At 53.0% G+C, this 19,803-nt stretch overlaps 1 protein-coding gene across 1 annotated transcript in view; it reads left to right on the top strand.

Annotated features, from left to right (window-relative positions):
- The first annotated feature begins 7,470 nt into the window (after positions 1 to 7,470).
- Positions 7,471 to 19,803, top strand: part of LOC135892821 (Fc receptor-like protein 3) — a 28,390-nt gene continuing 16,057 nt past the window's right edge. Inside the window, exons 1-6 of the mRNA XM_065420617.1 lie at positions 7,471 to 7,561; positions 8,609 to 8,623; positions 9,153 to 9,410; positions 10,830 to 11,096; positions 16,795 to 17,073; positions 18,656 to 18,943. Of these exons, the coding sequence (XP_065276689.1) occupies positions 7,471 to 7,561; positions 8,609 to 8,623; positions 9,153 to 9,410; positions 10,830 to 11,096; positions 16,795 to 17,073; positions 18,656 to 18,943 (1,198 nt within the window). The remainder of the gene's footprint in view (positions 7,562 to 8,608; positions 8,624 to 9,152; positions 9,411 to 10,829; positions 11,097 to 16,794; positions 17,074 to 18,655; positions 18,944 to 19,803) is intronic.

The following is a 19,803-nucleotide window of genomic DNA, read 5'->3' as shown; positions in this document are numbered from 1 at the left end:
ATGTTGGTTTGAGCAAAACAACTCTATCCATCTTTTAACCCTGTCTTTTGGATGGGTCAGCATGTTCCTGTTATCTGAGGGGGAATGTGCTTGTGCTGGAGTGTTCTGGTACCATCCTGGCACGTGTTTACATCCCTTGTGCCCAGTACCTTTTAGGTATGTGTGTTTTTGCAGATTCAGCCCTCTTCATGCCAGATTCTGTGAGCAGGGCCTGCCTAACTTTGTTTTATATCAGCAAAGTCTTGACCATTACTTTAGCTCAGGCCTTAGGCCTCATACCAGCAGGGCCGGCTCCAGGCACCAGGCACCCAAGCACATGCTTGGGGCGGCACCTGGTAAGGGGCGCCAGGGGGAGCGCGGCACGGCATTCCGCGGGGGGGGGGGGGCGCTCCGGCGGCTCGGCGGGGGGGGCGGGCTGCGGCGGCGTGGCGCTCGGCGGGGGGGGCGGCGCTGGGGGGAGGGTTCCGGCGGCGCTCGGCGGGGGCGGGCTCCGGCGGCGCGGCGCTCGGCGGGGGGGGGGGGCGCGGGGCTCGGCGCTCAGGGGGGGGGGTTCCGGTGGTGCTCGGCGGGGGGGGGGGGCGGGCTCCGGCGGCACGGCGCTCGGCGGGGGGGCGGCGCTGGGCGCTGGGGGGGGGGGCGGCGCGTTGCTCGGCGGGGGGGCTCAGGGGGCGGCACTTTTTTTTGCTGCTTGGGGCAGCAAAAAAGTTAGAGCCGGCCCTGGGTGAGGGAGCTTTGCAGATAATCAGTTGCATGCGATTGCATTCATGTCAGGGCCGGCTCTAGGCACCAGCAAATCAAGCAGGTGCTTGGGGCAGCACATTTGCAGGGGGCGGCATTCTGGCCATCCTTTTTTTTTTTAAACTCACTTCCTCCCCTCTCGCAACGCTGCAGAAGTGGAGAACCCATGGGACCCTGGGAGCTGTAGTTCCTTGCCTAGCTCCCTGCCTATAGAGCCAGCCCTGGAGCAGGGAAAGAACTACATTTCCCAGCATTCCCTTGGCAGCTATCAACAGGAAAGGGAGGGGGAGGGAGTGAGGTAGCTGAGCCATGCTGCAGCTTGCTGTGAATGGAGAGCTGGCTGCTAGAACGGGGTGGCACTGTGAGTGGGGGACAAGTGTGCCCAGCCCAAGGAGTAGAAGGCTTTGCCCCAGATATCCCCTTCAGAAGACTTCCCCAGACTGGATTAGGGATACTGGTGTGACTTCACCTTGCAGCCCCCAAAGAAGGAATTGGGTGGACTAAAGGGACTGCACCTCTCTATCTGAAGCCTAGCAAGGGAGGTATGTGGATCCCACTAGAATTTAAAATGAAAAGTAAGGGAGGGGAGGCTCTGCTAGAGGACCTGGGCAGCTTTAGATACAGTACCAGGCACGTAGGAGGATTTCCACTTCTGAGCCATGGAAGCAGAAATTGACTTTTCCTTTCCAGATATAGCTAATATTCAGAAAGGGAATCTAGCACCTGCCTTCCAGATTTGAACACCCTCAAAATTCAGGAGTGCTCAAGCTCAATTTGGGCAGCTGTTACTTCATTTCTCCCAAATCAAATATACTGATCCACTGTAACTTGCTGTAGAAAAGGTAGGATAAAATTGAGCAAGAAATGCTTCCCAGTGATTTTTAGGACTGGAATTGCTAGTTTCAACAGCCATTGCTTTTTTTTTTAGTTTTATTTGTTTAAAAGGAAGACAGTGATTGCATTGGCAAATTCCCTATAGAAACAAAGAGTGGAACAAAAGAATAATAAAGGCACCTCAACTTTTCCTCATTTATGTAGGACAGTCTTATAATATGCATCCAGACATCCTCCAGTCACACAAGCTGAAAGTTGTTCCACTTTACTGTAGTTCTGTAACCATATGGGAACCAATCCTGTCTGTGTTCTGTGCACATCCAAAATTCCTGCTGAATGACCCGCCCTGGGAGCGAGTTACCAGTGACCCAGGGCTGGGACAGCAGGAGGGTGCAGGTTGGGGGGGAGAGCCCAGGACTGGGGCAGCAAGGAGCGGGGGGGGAGCCCAGGGCTGGGGGGGGGGGGGGGAGCCAAATTTTTTTTTGCTTGGGGCGGCAAAAAACCTAGAGCCGGCCCTGCATACCAGGCCTCTTATACAAGGACTTATGTTTCAGAACCTCATCTTACTACTAACTTGCTGGCAAGAATACTGTAGGAGACTGTATCAAAAGCTTTGCTAAATCAAGATATATCACATCCCCCACTTTCCCCATAACCACAGAGCCAGTTATCTCATCATAGAAGGCAATCGGGTTGGTCAGGAATGACTTGCCCTTGGTGAATCCATGTTGACTGTTCCTGATCACCTTCCTCTCCTCCAAGTGCTTCAAAATGGATTCCTTGAGGACCTGCTCCATGATTTTGCCAGGGACTGAAGTGAGGCTGACAGGACTGTAGTTCCCCGGGTTCTCTTTCTTCCCTTTTTTAAATATGGCCACTATATTTGCCTTTTTCCAATCGTCCGGGACCTCCCCTGATTGCCACGAATTTTCAAAGATAATGGCAAATGGCTCTGCAATCACATCAGCCAACTCCCTCAGTACCCTTGGATGCATTAGATCTGGCCCCATGGACTTGTGCATGTCCAGCTTTTCTAAATAGTCCTTAAACTGTTTTTTTCACCACTGAGGGCTGCTCACCTCCTCCCCATACTGTGTTGCCCAGTGCAGCAGTCTGGGAGCTGACCTTGTCTGTGAAGACCGAAGCAAAAAAAGCATTGAGCACTTCAGCTTTTTCCACATCATCTGTCACTAGGTTGCCTCCCCCTTTCAGTAAGGGTCCCACACTTTCCCTGACCTTCTTGTTGCTAACATACCTGTAGAAACCCTTCTTGTTACCCTTCACATCCCTTGCTAGTGGCAACTCCAATCATGCCTTGGCCTTCCTGATTACACCCCTGCATGCTCGAGCAATATTTTTATACTCCTCTCTAGTCATCTGTCCAAATTTCCACTTCTTGTAAGCTTCCTTTCTGAGTTTAAGCTCACTGAAGATTTCACTTTTAAGCCAAGCTGGTCGCCTGCCATATTTGCTATTCTTTCTGCTCATCGGGATGGTTTGTTCCTGCGCCCTCAATAAGGCGTCTTTAAAATACAGCCAGCTCTCCTGGACTCCTTTCCCCTTCATATTAGCCTCCCAGGGGATCCTGCCCATCAGTTCCTTGAGGGAGTCAAAGGCCTGGTCTACACTAACCCCCAAATTCGAACTAAGGTACGCAACTTCAGCTACGTGAATAACGTAGCTGAAGTCGACATACCTTAGTTCGAACTTACCGCGGTTCAGACGCGGTCCACACGCGGCAGGCAGGCTCCCCGTCGACTCCGCGGTACTCCTCTCGCCGAGCTGGAGTACCGCAGTCGACGGCGAGCGCTTCCGGGATCGATATATCGCGTCCAGACCAGACGCGATAAATCGAACCCGGAAGTTCGATTGCCAGCTGTCGAACTACCGTGGTAGTGTAGACCTGGCCAAAGTCTGCTTTTCTGAAGTCCAGGGTCCATATTTTGCTACTCTCCTTTCTTCCTTTTGTCAGGATCCTGAACTCAACCATCTCATGGTCACTGATGCTTAGATTGCCACCCACCTCTACTTCCCCTACCAATTCTTCCCTGTTTGTAAGCATCAGGTCAAGAGGAGCACGGCCTCTAGTTGGTTCCTCCAGCACTTGTACCAGGAAGTTGTCCCCAACACTCTCCAAAAACTTCCTGAATTTATTTTGCTGAGTAATATACATTTTTAAACAACAGTTAAACCTGGTCCAGCTAGTGGTTTCTATAATGTCTCTGTAGATGACTGCAAAGTCAATTGTCCATATATGGTACACTGAAATTGGTTGACCAGTCTGCTATGCCTGATGCCTGGGAGTTTCTTCATTGTATACTGATATCTTCTGGTGTCTGGTGTCTGTGAGATGCACCCTTAAACAGCTTATGGTTAACATAATAAAGTTTTTGCTTGTTTGCTTTACATTTCTCTTGTTTTCAATAACCCACATTTGATATACAGATTAATTTAGCTTGTTTACACTGTAATAGGGACAAGGGACCTCTTCTATAACGCAAGCTATGCTTTTGTTCCGATTTTTCCCAATTATTAGCACAAATATAATTGTTACAGATGCTTTTGCAGTTTTTGTATATTGTCAAGTATCAGAGGGTAGCCGTGTTAGTCTGTATCCACAAAAACAAGGAGTCCGGTGGCACTTTAAAGACTAACAGATTTATTTGGGCATAAGCTTTCGGTGGTAAAAAACCACTTCTTCAGATGCATGGAGTGAAAATTACAGATGCAGGCATTATATAATGACACATGAAGAGAAGGGAGAACCTCACAAGTGGAGAACCAGTGTTGACAGGGCCAATTCAGTCAGGGTGGATGTGGTCCACTCCCAATAATAGATGAGGAGGTGTCAATTCCAGGAGAGGCAAAGCTGCTTTTGTAATGAGCCAGCCACTCCCAGTCCCTGTTCAAGCCCAAATTAATGGTGTTAAATTTGCAAATGAATTTTAGTTCTGCATAACAGATTTAAAAGTAACTATTCTTGAACAAAAAAACTTCAGAAACAGACTTCAAAGAGAAACAGCAGGCTGAATGTCCCAAAGCCCACCTTAAAAGTCATGTTAGAAAGGTATGCAAATGATAATTAGGGCCATTCAAGCTAAATAGGCTAGAACTTTGAAATGTAAACCTATATTGTTAGAAGTAATACTAATTGCGTGTATCTTAGAGGCTACGCCTAAACAGACAGTTTCTGTCTGTCACTATAACTATTAATTCAGCCATCAATTGGATGAATCTTGGGTAAAATAATGTCATTGTCTATATGTCTCTTTGACGTTTGCAATAGACTGCCTAATGGATAAATTGCCCTATATTAATTTGTGTAACTAATTACTGGTGGTGTTTAGAAAGCAAAAGGTTACATCAAAAGCCTATTGTTTAACCAAGACTGTTTGGTCAAGGGGATGCTAGGACACTGTATAAAAAGACCATTGGGTCCTGATCCTGTTCATCTCAGATCTGCTTAGGATTCATCGGGGGAAGTTTGAGTCGCAAGACTGAGGTTCCAGTTATGCTGGTACACGCTGAATATGAGATTTGGACGTTGGACTAGAACCTATGAACTATTTCTGAAAGAAATCTTTGCAACTACAAACCTCACCATCTCTCCTATGAATTTGAACCTCAGTGAATTGAACTCATGTCTGTATGTATATTGATCTTTTAACCAGACTCCCTCTCTTTTGTTTTTTAATACATTTTAGTTTAGTTAATAAGAATTGGCTGTAGCGTATATTTGGGTAAGATCTGAAGCATGCATTAACCTGGGAGGTGATGTGTCCGATCCTTTGAGATTGGTAGAACCTTTTCTTTTATATGATGAAATAAGATTTTCAGAAATCATCATATTTGACGTGGGTACCTGGATGGAGGCCTGAGGCTGGATCACTTGAAGGGAACTGTGTTGTTTGGAATTCTGAGTAGCCAGGAAGGTAATAAAGAAGCTATTTTATGCTGGCTTGGTAAATCTAAGTATTGGAATATCCACTAGCTTTTGGGGGGTTGGCTGCCCCATTCTTTGCAGTTCACCCTAATTGAGTGACCATAGCTGGCTCCCCACTAGGACCCCAGTCACAGTGGTGTAGTCATGCTTGAATGCACATTACCACAGGATAATTGGGTTCTTGGATCAGAACTGATGTCTTGGACGAAACCTCTCTGTTCAGTATTCTGTCAAACCACCTGATCTTGTACTAGACTGTGGTGACTCTGTACTAGCTGCAATATATTTACATAAATATCTAGTGCCTAGAATACTAGCAACAACTCTGCCAAGTTCATGTACTGGATGCTGATCTGCTTTAATACATGGCCTGACTTTGGTTCACAGCCTCAGGTCTTGCACCAGGCTCTCGCTCTCTCTCTATTACAAGGGGAGGGGAGCTCAGCGGTAGCTTGGGTCCCCCCCTTTGGGACTCAGACCCCCATGCTGGCTCTGCACCCCTGACGGGAAGCGGGGAGGGAGTAAATTAAAACTCTCACTTTCTGCAAGTTCCTGCTAGGACCAAACAGGTGTTCACAGAGCAGTGCTCGGCTCCCACGGTGGCAGTTCTGCTTCGCCCCCCAGGAAATCCCTTGATTTGCATAGTGGAAAATCTGATTCACCCAGCTGTGTTATGGCCTGACCAGCACCCAGCCCTGATTGCACAGGGGCCAGTGACTTGTCACCCTTGGCACTTAAGGTCTGTGGTGGCTGGTGATAGAGGAGGGGTGTGCATGGAGGCAGACAGATACGTGCCTATGGAGACTGTCTAGGGGTGGGCTCCAGTCTCTTTGGGGACATGGGTTTCAACCCCACAGCTGCCTAGGTAGGGAGTGTGGCCTAGCAGTTAGGCACTAGACTGGGACTCAGGAGCGGGGAGTTCAACCCTAGCTCTGCCACTGCTCTGCTGGGTGACCCTGGGCAGGCTGCTTCCCTCTCTGTGCCTCAGTTGGCCCATCTGTAAAAGGGGGGTAATGCTTTGGGATCTAATGAGGAGACAAGCAGGGGGTTATTGGAAAGAAATGTGGCCAAGCTGCATTTTCAATGTATCATTCTTAACACCATTTGCCACTTTGTTTTGACCAGCCTCCCGTGTTTGCTCCTCACTTGAACTAGCGTGGCCGAGTGCTGCTCGCTCCCCTGGGGGTGAATCAGGAGCGACTCCATGGCCAGTCCCAAGAGCAAACCCAGAATGAGCGAGATTGGAGTCAGGCCTGTAACGGGCTGGCTGGGAACCCAGCATTGTTACTGGCATTATAGACGGGGCAAACGAGCTGGGAAGGCTGGGAGTGTCGGGGGATTCGGGGAGCTGGGGGGGGTTGCAGATCCTCTGGTGTCATGTGCAGGGTCAGCAGCTGAACGCTGGCAATGTGCAGAAAGACCAGAGGGAGATGAGTACCCTGGGCCAAATCCACAGCTGGTGTAAATCACTCCATTGACTTCACTGGAGTAGAGACAATTTACACCCACTGGGGTCTGGTCCTCTGTGTCTCGCCTGGTATATACAAGAGCCAGGATGAGGCTAAACCAAGATCCCCTGCCTGTGCCTGGGGGCAGCTCCATATGGGGGGTCAAAGATCTCCTGGCCCCAGGAGAGGCGATGGGTAGCACCCCTCCCCCAGGGCTGCGGCAGCCGCATCCCAGGCTGGCTGTGAGTGAGTGCTGAGCTCCCCTCAGCTGGCTCCGGTCCCTGGGCTGGGCGTAGGGTGACCGGATACCAAGTGTGAAAAATTGGGATGGGAGTGGGGAGGTGCCCATATAAGCAAAAGCCCCAAATATCGGGACTGTCCCTATAAAATCAGGACATCTGGTCACCCTAGTTGGGCGAAAGGGGCAGCCCCTGCGGCAGCAGGAGTGGAGCGGCCCTTACGCGAAAGGGAAAGCCGCTTCCTTCCTCTTTCCCCAGCACAGACGTTATGCAAAGGGGAGCGTGTTTTGCTGCGGTGCGTCAGCAGGCCCCTTTTACAGCGCCCAGGATGCCGGGGAGAGCAGCGCTGCTTGTGCTGGGTGAGTAGGGACTGGGGGGCTGGGTGTTGGGGGGCCGTGGGGGTGGGCAGGAGGGCTGGGTGATTGTACTGCAGTTCCAGGGCGCTGACAGCCCATGCAGGCTGCAGGGGGGAGCAGCTGTCCCCGAGGAGTTTAGTGAGATTCAGAGGGATCCCCCTGCTGCAGGGACGGAGAGGGGGACTCAGTCTCCATGGCCCATTCAGTCCCTGGGCAGTCTGCAGACAGCCCCAAGGGGGCAGTTAGTGCCAAGGAAAGGGCCATTTTAGCTGCGGGCATGAGGTGACAGCGAGGTTTGGTGACGGCCAGGGAAGACATTTCACTGTCCAAGAGCAGGCGAGACATCAGCCCCATTCACCGAGCCGCAGAGCCGGGGACACCAGGGGAGCAGCATGTGTCCTGTCCAGCTCAGCGTGGGCTCCCCTGGGGTTTGCTGGCTTCCCAGATCTTCTCACTCCGGGGAATGAAGAGAGCTGGGCTCTGGTACCAGGAGGGATCCAACGTGGTCCTACGGAGGGACACGCCATGGCCAGTGTCAGTGGGGCAGCAGAGCCGGGCACAGTGGGGTGGGGCGGGTGAGCTGCTGGGGTAGCTGGGATGTGCTGCCAGCAGGTGTCTCACGTGTGACAAACCAGGTGCAGGTTTGAATGCACATTACCACAGCAAACCCCGGCAGCACTTTGAGTCCATGGACTCACCCTGAGCCCATCCCAGACAGGTTCTGGTCTGTGCTTAGTCCTGACGGTGCAGCTCTAGGAGTCTGGACGCCTGGGCTCTCTCCCCAGCTCTGCCCCAGACTCCACGGGAGGCCTTGGAGGAGCCCCTGGCCCATGTGGGCTCCGTGTCCCCATGTGCAGGGGAGGTGAGGGCTCTGACCGCCTGGGGAGCGGGCTCCCTGCCTAGATTGTGACGCGAGAAGGGACCTCTGTGATCCCCGCATCTGAGCAGCTGCTCGACACAGGCCAGGGGGCTTCCCGTAACTGCCCCCGCGCTGGTGTCGGGGGAAACAGGCTCTGCACTCAGCCTCGCTCCTTCTCGTTTCTTTTGCAGCCCTTGGACTAGCTGGTGAGTCCTGCTCGTCTGATTATTCCTGCTAGCATAAACTCCAGGGGCCCCAACCCCTAATGTGCAGGTACCAGGGGGTACTGCCTCTGCTCTCTAATACTAGACAGTACCTGGGTACCAGGAGGTGCTGCTGTGACATTACCCCACTGCCCCTGCCACCAGACAGTACCTGGGTACAGGGGGCTGCTGTGACATTACCCCACTGCCCCCTAGTACTAGACAATACCTGGGTACCAGGGGGGCACCACTGGGACATTATCCCATGACCCCCTAATGCTAAACAGGACTTGGATGCCATGGGGCGCTACTAGAACATCGCCCCCTCCCCAATGCCAAACAATACTTGATAACCAGGGGCACTGCCCAGGCGGTCAGGTGCCTAACCCCTTTGGCAATCCCAGCCTAGAGCGTAGCCCTGCGCAGTTCCCTGGCTCCGGCCTCCCGTGCTGAGGGCATGGGGCTCATCTCCTCCTTTACGCTAAGGTCGGCTCTGTCCTGTTCTCTCCCTCCCTCTCCGCCGGCCCTTCAGCGACTGCACAAAAGCCCACGCTGACCCTTGACCCTCCGTGGAGCACAGTGTTTAGGGGGGAGAGCGTTACTCTAATGTGCAGCACATCCCACCCTCCTGGACGGAGTTTCACATGGTATCACAACGACAAGTTCTTCAGATCCACAAAAGAAAACAGTCTCAGAATTGAAAACATAAAGATGAGTGCTCCATGTAGATACCAGTGCGAGGCTCCTGGCTCCGGGCGAAGCGACCCCGTTCAGCTGACCATTTCTAATGGTGAGTAACATAAGAGCAGGTCGGAGCCATTCTGCTCTGCTCTGACCTGTGGGGCCCTGTGGAGCTTGCTGCCCATTCTGCAGTAGGGCAAACCCAGCCTCCTGAAGCAGTGAGCGGAGGGAAATGCCGCCAGCTACCTGCCCACAGCTCCACTCGGGGTCTGGCAGGGATCTAGCCTGCACGTGGGGGGGGGGGCACTTTTGTTGAATGGAAATTGGGGAAAACCACATGAAAAATAAGGGACAATTTAGGGAAACACCATTTCCCTTAGCAGGCCATGTTGTTCTCTCACGTGTACATTTCTTCTGCCCTCTGGAATACAGTGCAATTGTCGTAAGCTTCAATTTAATATTTCAAATGCTCAAGGGGTGTTCCTTAAAATAAGGGATGGGTGGTCACCCTACCTGGAGGCCCCCTGGCTGCAGTAGAAAGGCCTTGGGGCACCTGCCCCCAGCTCGCTGGAGCCGGAGCAGCAGTGGGGCAGGCATGCTCCCGTCCCTGCAGTCTGGGGAGGCTGCTCCTGCGTTGAGCTGTGGTGGGGGATCAGTCAATAGAATCTGGGTTTGCTCCTAAATTCCACGGTGCAGGCCAGCAGGCACAGCCCCCTCCTTCCCCCTCTGGGAGCTGCCATCCCACCTCCTCTGATGCTGTTCCCTCCCGCTCGCTCTCTCCAGAGCCCTGACCCTGTCTCCTGCCTGCCCCGCCCCTTGCTCAGCCTGGACTCACCCCTCTCGCTGTTCTTTGGCTCGCCTGCCCCTCCCTACCAGGGCAAATTAATGTCTGACCTTCTCCTGGCTAGAAAGGATTTTCTTGTGGTTCACTTTTACCTGCGGCCTGGGGAACTTTTTTGCCTGACTCTCCCTCTCCCTCCCCGCAAGGGATGAGTGCGACTTGCAACCCACAGCCTGCAGAACCGAGTGCACTGAGTTCTCTGGTGCCGCAATCTCCTGGAGCTGCTGCTCTCGGCAGAGGCGGATTAAGGTCTCCTGGGGCCCTGGCTGGAGCAAGTTGGGGGAGGAGCCCGGTGCTGGAACCGTGGCCCCGCCCCTTCTGCCTGCGGCCCTGCCCACGGCCCCACCCCATTCTGCCCCTTCCCACATGGCCCTGACCCCGTTCCACACCCAGCCCAGCTCTGTCCCTTCCCCCTGAGGCCCTGCCCACGGCCCCGTCCCATTCCGCCCTTCCCCCATGGTGCCTCCCCCTGCTTGCTCCTTTCCACCCCTTCCCCTTCCCCCGCGGGCCTGAGACTGGAGAAGTTCTGTGCCCTGGGGCCGTGGCGGGCAGCAAGAGCTCCTCCAGCCCCATGGCCATGCCAGGGGGAGATTTTTCCGGGGGCCCCAAATTGGCCGGGGCCCCTGGGCATGGGCCCTGTTGGGCCATGCAGTAACCTGCCATTGGCTCTCGGTGTCTCTCTTTCAGATTGGCTAATTCTCCAGGCCCCTTACTATGCCGTGTTCGAAGGGGACCCGCTGCGCCTGAGGTGCTACGGATGGGAGGGAGCAGAGGTGTCTGGGATAAGATATTACAGAGATGGAGCAGAAGTTGTACCATTCCGTGTGAACTCAGAGCTGTTCATCAAACAAGCAAGGACACGTGACAGTGGCAAATATCAATGCACAGGATCAATGAAAACAACAATCTGGATTAGTAAAGAAATTTCTCCTATAGTGTCTATTTCTGTCCAAGGTGAGGAATTTTTGTGAGTGAGGGGGCTGGGCAGAGTGGGGGCAATCCCAGCACATAGGACATACTCAGAGCTGAGCCTGGTGCGTCTTCTGTCAGTGGTGCAAGGCATGACCTCGCACGTACGGTGTGTGCGAGGTCATGTGGTGCAGAGGACACCATCACAATTGCTTGAGCCCGGCACCTCTTTCTTCACACAATAAGCAGTGAACATCCTGCCCCAGCTTCCTTGGAGGGGAAGGCTTTACCTAGATGCTATTAGGAGAGTCATTATTTGGCCCATTACTTTAGTCCTAAATCTGATCACCCCTTGCTTTGACATTGGCGTAACTGCACTGGCTGCTACAACTGACGTCCCCAGGGGTAAGTGAGGTCAGAATCGGGCCCTTTATCTCTAGCTGTAGGAGCAGCAGCGTTACAGCATAGCAGGCAGGGACGGGCGACAGTGTAAAATGGATCCATTTTAGGAATGTGCCGAGGTGCCGGCTCAATTTTAAAGCTGAGATCTAACAGACTCGATTTGTCAATGTGATAAGAGCTGTAGCCAGTATTGGAATGGAATCTAAACAGGATAACCCCTTCTACAGAGCCCCATGAGTGGTTTGCTTACTCATTTTTATGCTAGGTTCTTTTCAGGTCAGCTTTTACCTGGGACAGTGTTTCTCAGATCAGGTCACTTGGTTATTCTTAACCAATCAACAGTTTATTAATTCACTCCGGACCACGCTGGTCTACCATTAACACGGCACCAGTCAAGTGTACACATAACAAGTGTTCTAGGCATGCACTGAACACACCAATACAGTCTTACAACTGTCATAGACTAGCTCGGCAGGTGTACCGAGGAAGAGTGCAGATCACCAAAATTTCTTATTACATTTATTTACGTTCATCGGTTCTTTAATCCCTCTGATACATTTCTCACACTTCCAAGATTTCTCCAAGGAGGAAGGATACGCTTGTCTCAAAGGCACTTTTAAGGCTCAGCGTGTGGGCCCTGCTATTTAAATAGTTTGGGGTGAAAGGGACAAGTTTAAAATACCAAAAGCAATTGCGTAAAGGTATTGTTTTAAATCTCTCTTAGGCCAGTTTGCCTGGGCTTACGTCAGAGACCCCTGCGTATGGCATTAGTTAGTGAGGGCTCACTAAAGAACGCAGACTCAACCAGCTAATCTGCAGTTTGTCATATTAAAGAATAGCAGGAGAAACACAATCTTTGAAATGAAATCTCACCACTTCTCCTGACCCCGGTGACCCTGGCATAGGGGAGAGTCCTTTCCACCCAGCTGGTCTGGGCGTCGGGTCACACGCCTGGATGCTGTGACCATGATGTGGGGGGCAGAGAGAGTCTTTCCCACATGGGGGTTTAGCAAAGCTCTGAGGTCCACATGTGGTCACGGGTTATATCCCCTCTTATTTCTATCTGGCCCTGGTAAACGGGCACTCATATGTCAGCTCTCCATTTTTCAGCTGCTTCCATCAGTATCCAGCAGGTGGTGTTGGGACATGACAAATTTCTTGGCTGCTCCTATGCAGTGTTGTAGCCTTGTTGGTCCCAGGATATTAGAGAGACAAGGAGTGGGGGGGAGAGAATTGCTTTTATTGGACCAACTTCTGTTGGTGAGAGAGACAAGCTTTCAAGCCACACAGAGCTCTTCAACAGGGCTGGGAAAGGTACCGAGAGTGTCACAGCAGATTGTTTAGCATCAGGAGTTAATACATTTCAAGGGACCGTTCAAGGGGAAGTGGCCAGTTAACACCCCTCCAATCATAGGGAGGAGGAAACTGTAGGGGGGGAGTTTAGGGGGTTGTAGATTCTTGTAATAAGCCATAAATCTAGTGTCTCTATCGGTCCATGATTTTTAGTGTCTAGCTAAGTTCTGAATTGAAGTTCCCAGGCTCATCTTTTGAAGGTGTTGTGCAGGTTTCCTTTGAGGACAATGACCGAGAGGTCAGATATGCAGTGATCGTTCTGTGAAAAGTGTTCGCCCACAGGTGATAGTTTTTTTTTTTTTTCTTCTGTAATGTTTCTGTGTGAGTTAATTTGAGAGCGTAGTGCAGGGATGGGGAACCTACGGTGCATGGGCTGGATCCGGCCCACTGCTTAATTTCATCTGGCCTGCAGCAAGTCTCCACAACGTGGTCCAGAAGCCCTGAGCCTCAGTGCTCTCCCGCCCCCCCCCCCCCACACACACACAGCTCCTGGAAGCAGCCAGCATGTCCCTGTGGCTCCTAGGCGACGGGGTGATCAGGGAAGCTCCGCGTGCTGCCCTCACCCCCAGCGCCGGTTCTACAGCTCCCATTGGCCGGGAACTGCAGGCGGGGGGCAGGGGCGGCGCCTGTGGGCAGAGCGCAGAACCACCTGGCCATGCCTCTGCCTACGGGCTGGACATGCCAGCTGCTTCCAGCCGCAGTGCAGAGACAGGGCAGGCAGGGAGCCTGCCTTAGCCCCACTGCACCGCCGACCGGGAGCCACTTGAGGTAAGCACCGCACGGCCGGAGCCCGCACCCTGAACTCCCTGCCCCAGCCCTGAGCCCCCTCCCACACCCAAACTCCTTCCCGGAGCCACCACCCTGAACTTCCTCCCATACCCAAACCCTCTGCCCCAGCCCTGAGCCCCCTCCTGTACCCAAACTCCCTCCCCAGCCACCACCCCGAACCTCCTCCCACACCCAACCCCCTGCCCCAGCCTGGAGCCCCCTCCCACACCCTGAACCCCTCATTTGTAGCCCCACCCCGGAGCCTAGGGGAAGCCCCAAGCCTCCGCGCTCCCCTGCGGGTCTGTGTGTGGCCCACTACTGATTTTTTCTGTGGGTCAATGGCCCCTGATAGAAAAAGGGTTCCCCACCCCTGGTGTAGTGATTGTCTCATTTCACCCACATAGTTGTTGTTTGGGCATTCAGTGTGCTGGATGAGGTGCACCACATGTTGGGATAGGCACGTGTAGGACCCATGGATCTTGACAAATGTGTTGTGGGGGGTGTGGATCATTGTAGCAGTGGAGCTGTGTCTGCAGGTTTTGCACCTGTTTTTCTAGCTGAGTCTGGTGCCGCTTTGGGCTGGTGGGTTCTGGCCTGTGGGCAGCTGAAAGATTCTAGAAAGAAATCTTTCCCAAACCTCCTCTTCCAGCCTTCAAATAACGCCCCAGCCTCTTCAAGCTCATCATCAGAAGCCAGCTCCCTACAGACCAGGACCCACCAACTCACCTAGTAGTTAGCTGTGACACTCTGAGGGGTTGTCTACACATAAACTGCTACAGTGACACAACGGCATCGTTGCCCCTGCAAGGCTGTAGCGCCTCAGTGAAGTCGCTACCTACGCCAACAGACAGGGTTCTTCCATCGGCATAGGTAATCCATCTCCCCGAGAGACGGTAGCTAGAATTCTCCCGTTGGCCTAGCCTATTCTACACTGGGGATTAAGTTGGTTTAACTGCGTTGCTCAGCGGGATGGATTTTTCACACTCCCGAGTGACACAGTTATACCCACCTAATTTCCTAGTGTAGAGTAGGCCTGAGGACCGTCCCCGGACCTGAAGAAGAGCTCTGTGTAAGCACGAAAGCTTGTCTCTCTCACCAACAGAAGTTGAGCCAATAAAAGATATTACCTCCCCCACCTTGTCTCTTCGATGCTCCTATTAGTCAGAAGGTTTAATTCATTCCATGGATTGTATTTCAGTATTAGCCTGGACTATGAACTGGGCTCCCCCCTTTTACATGCTTATATCTTTTAACATTCCTGTCTCTTGCTTGTGCTATACAATAGCTGTCACTTCTAGAGCGCAGCAACCAATTAGAAAGGAAACAAACAACCTCTTAGGCCTGGTCTACACTAACCCCCCAATTCGAACTAAGATACGCAACTTCAGCTACGTGAATAACGTAGCTGAAGTCGACGTACCTTAGTTCGAACTTACCGCGGTCCAGACGCGGCAGGGCAGGCTCCCCCGTTGACTCCGCGTACTCCTCTCGCCGAGCAGGATTACCGGAGTCGACGGCGAGCACTTCTGGGTTTGATTTATCGCGTCCAGACAAGATGCGATAAATCGAACCCAGACGTTCGATTGCCTGCCGCCGAACCAGCGCGTAAGTATAGACATACCCTTATAGTCCTCTAAATCCATGGACACGGGCCAGACATTCTTTGATTGTATCTAATACCTTTCACTTTACGTCTTCCAGGGCTTATCATAGGACATGAGACATTGCATCAGAGGAACAAGACAGATTATTCACACAGAGATAAATCAGGCAAACAAATGTGCAATGGGGCTGGAGGTGAAGGCAGGGTAGTTTGGATTTCTTGGGGAAACAGGGTTTACCCTATTTGACCTTCAGTTTTCTGGGTCTCCCAGACAGTTGGCTGTAGTTGGTTTAACTCCTACAGCTTCTATCCTCCTCCCTGGCCCTTGGTTCACGCATAGGAGACATAGGGCACTCTGCATGGGAAAAGGAAGTTATTCCTGTCAGTCGCCTGGCAGGGGGTTTCCTTAGCTAGACTGAAAGAGATGGGAATCTTAGCCACAAGTGAATGATGGGAGTCTTTGATTTGGTTGGAAGATTCCTTATCAAAGATCAGAGCTTCCTTTCCTGGGAACTGCATATTTTAACTTTAGCCTAATTAATGGTCCCCAGACAAGATGTCCCACCTGTTGGGATGGGGCTACTGACTCTCATTGGCTTTAGCTCTGAGGGGAAGCTAAAGGTTTGGAATATGCATAAGGGTGAGTGTTGACCATCTTACTTGCTGCAGACAGAAGGGCAGAGAATCAGTGGCGGATTAGCCACTGGGCCAACGGGGCCCATGCCCAGGAGTCTGGGCCAATTGGGAGGCCTCTGGAAAAATGGGTGCCCCCACACCCTGACCCGCTCCCCCCACTCGCCCAGTGCTCCTTCCGGGTAGCAGGGGAAGCCCCAGCACCCCAACCCCGCTCCCCAGCAGGAGTGCCAGAGGTGTGTGAAGGGGGACTTCAGGTGGAAGGGGTGGGGAGGGGCCCCATTTGTTCTGGTCCAGGGCCCCACAAACCCCTAATCCACCTCTGCAAAGAAGGAGCAAGAGCCGTAGCTGCTAACAACGTATGTTTGAGAAATATTTTAATATCTGTACGTCTACATGGAGCAAAGCAAGTGGGGTTGGATAATACAATGAAAGACAATGATAATAATACCTAATAATGGCCTCACAAATGATCATCTGGCACCTGCTACCTGCCTCCCTCAGTGGTTTGAGCATTGGCCTGCTAAACCCAGGGTTGTGAGTTCAATCCTTGAGGGGGCCATTTAGGGATCTGGGGCAAAAATCTGTCTGAGGATTGGTCCTGCTTTGAGCAGGGGGTTGGACTAGATGACCTCCTGAGGTCCCTTCCAACCCTGATATTCTATGATTCTACAATGGGAGATAAAGCAGCAGAAGGTCCCTCGAAGGAGGCCTGTTCTGATGTGGTCAGAGGTTTTAAACACCAACAGGAAGTCATTGACAGGCTGTTACAGGGGATCAGGACTCCAAATGAGAGTGAAATGTTCTCTCACAGGGAAACAGGTTCATTGTGATGGGAGATTTTAGGGATGGGGAGCAGAGATTGGGAATGGGGCAGGGGATAGATCCCTGTCTGTCTGGCAGTCTGAAATGCACTAGTTTCCAAAGCCCACCCTGGGCTCTGGCGCTGAACACTGCTGGTGACCAAGTCTGATCTCCTTCTAGAGTTGTTTTCGTCTCCGGTGCTGAGGGCAGCACACTCAGGTGACCCCATAGAAGGAAGCCCGGTGACTCTGAGTTGTGTCACACAGCTCAACCCCCAGAAATCGGACGCATTGCTTCAGAGATTCTTCTACAAAGACCGCAGGGCCTTGGGAGAAGCTTGGAGCTCCCCTGACTACCACATCCCAGTGTCAGGGCTACAAGACTCAGGATCTTACCATTGTGAGGTGCAGTTTTCAAGTGTATGGAAACAGAGTCCCGAGTTAAAGATTGCTGTTAAACGTGAGTGTCTGGGGCAGGGATGCTGGGGGCAGGTTCTGAAGGTTCCCACCTACCTGGGATGGAAAGAAAACCACATGGAATCTATGCAGAGCTTCCTGTGGCGTCTGAGCCTGATAAATTCCATGGTGCAAAATAGAGTTTCGGAACGGCGGCTGGAGTTGAATCCGCTCTGCTCGCACAGGGCCAAAAGAGCACAGCACGTCAGCTCGTGGGGGAACCCGACCAGGGTGGGGGATGCTGGGGGCTGAGCTCATGTGAGAATCTGGCCCTGGATACAATGAAATCTTGACAGAGAAATTGATGCCAAAGCAATGGCTTGGAGGCCTCAGGGAGAGGAGCCAGTTGACATTGTCTTGGATTGTTCTGATTTGCTACTATGACCCAGTTGAGGGGATAGGTGGGACTGACCCAGATAAAGGGCCTGGTTTTGCTCCCATTGGAGTCAATGGAAAAACTCCCCTTGCTACAGTGAGAGCAGGATCACAGCAGAGCCTAGACTGACTGATGGTGCAAAGTGAATCTGGGCATGTTTTTTGGCAGGCAGATTAACCCTCATGTGTCAGGGCTGAAGCTGATTTGACTATCAGCGACCAGGCTGGGTCCTGCGATGAGGGCAAATGATCCCCCAGCTGCAGGTTCTGACTGTGACGGGATCCCCGGGGTGCAGCCTGGGACTGTGGGACCACTGAGCCCCCTAACTCTCCAGCCTGGGCTGTCTCTCACAATGCTTTGCTAGTGACAAGCAGCAAACCCCTCCAGGTGCTGTGATCACTCAGCCCAACAGCATGTGGAGCCTCCCACCCAGCTAGATTGCATGAATGCTCCCAGAGCCACTGGGGTTATTTAGTCTGCAGAAGAGAAGAGTGAGGGGGGACTTGATAGCTGCTTTCAACTACCTGAAAGGGGGTTCCAAAGAGGATGGAGCTCGGCTGTTCTCAGTGGTGGCAGATGACAGAACAAGGAGTAATGGTCTCAAGTTGCAGTGGGGGAGGTCTAGGTTGGATATTAGGAAACACTATTTCACTAGGAGGGTGGTGAAGCACTGGAATGGGTTACCTAGGGAGGTGGTGGAATCTCCATCCTTAGAGGTTTTTAAGGCCCGGCTTGACAAAGCCCTGGCTGGGATGATTTAGTTGGTGTTGGTCCTGCTTTGAGCAGGGGGTTGGACTAGATGACCTCCTGAGGTCTCTTCCAACCCTGATATTCTATGAATCACACAGAGAAAGGCAGCAGTCAAATCCCCCCAGCTCCCAGTCTTGTATCTCAGGAATATACCATCTTGCACTGCTCAAGATAAGCAGTGCGAATTTATTAATTGGTTCACCACTTCATCAATGGAAAGTGGACATACACCAGCCTTTGCAAACCTGAGCAGATTTACCACACACTTCATGTGGACCCATGATCCATAGTGTTGTGAGCCTGGGCCCTGCATTCTGTCCCCTCCCCAAATCAATGCTCTACACACAGGACTCCTACCCTTCCACACAGGACAGAAGTGCTGATCTGTCCAGATGGTACCGAGCCCATCCCTTGGGTCACCGCAGCACGTCCTGCCCTCCTTTGTCCCCCTCTCCCACAGGAATCCCGGTGTCCCGAGTCTCCCTGGAGGTCCAGCCCCTCAGGGGGCAGGTGACGGAAGGGGAGCGGCTGGTGCTGAACTGCTCTGTGACTATGGGCACGGGGCCAATCACCTTCTCCTGGCACCGAGAGGACTCCAATCAGGCTCTGAGAACAGAGACTCGGAGCTCTCAGAGGATGGTCTATGAGATCTCCGCGGCCACGGAGACCGACACAGGGGAGTATTACTGCATGGCCTCCAACGGCAACACCCCAGCACCGAGCCCAAGGGTGAAAGTTGCCGTGAAGGGTGAGCCAGGTCCCAGCTGAGTGATGTGGTGACAGGGGCTTTACCCCGCCCGGGTGGGCATGAGAGACTCTCCCTAGCCATAAGGTCAGCAGGGGGATGTTGGGGGGATACTGTTGCTGGCTTGGGCCTGCTGAGAGGGACGAGGCCCATGGCTGTAGCAGCTGGAAGCCCCAGGGAGGGACGTGGCCTGCGCACGGGGCTGTGAATGGAGTTGGTTGAAATGCATTTGTCAAACTCCCCCACAGAGCAGAGAGGCCTGTCACACGCACCCCGGGGGGTACCTCTGCCGACTTCCAGCCTCCCCACCCTGCAGAGATGGGGCATGTTACACTGCGCCCTCAGGCGGGCTGCTGGCAACCGGGAGAACCGGGAATTGGGCTCTAAATGTACAAGCCTCTCCTGCCTGAGTCGAAAGCCCCAGCTTGGCAGCCACGGCTGTAGCAGGCTCAGCCACCACTAGGCGTGGCCCAGACACCAACCTGGTGGGTGTGGGGTATGCTTGTGCCCAGGGGGATCACAGCTGGCTGGGGAGGTGGCTGGGCCTAGCTGGGCCTCAGAGCAGCCTAGGGTTGCCAGGCGTCCGGTTTTAGACCAGAACGCCTGGTTGAAAAGGGACCCTGGCGGCTCTGGTCAGCACCTCCGACTGGGCAGTTAAAAGTCCAGTCGGAGGTGCTGCGACACGAAGGCAGGTTCCCTAACTGTCCTGGCTCCGCGTTTTGCCCCCGCCAGCAGGTCTGGCTCCTAGGCGGGAGGGGCACTAGGCTCCGCACGCTGTCCCCGCCCCGAGCACCAGCTCCGCACTCCCATTGGCCAGGAACCGCGGCCAATGGGAGCTGTGGGAGCGGTGCCTGTGGGCGAGA

Source organism: Emys orbicularis, chromosome 20 (assembly GCF_028017835.1).
Source record: "Emys orbicularis isolate rEmyOrb1 chromosome 20, rEmyOrb1.hap1, whole genome shotgun sequence".
Taxonomy (NCBI): domain Eukaryota; kingdom Metazoa; phylum Chordata; order Testudines; family Emydidae; genus Emys; species Emys orbicularis.
This window is presented reverse-complemented; position numbering and strand designations above follow the sequence as displayed.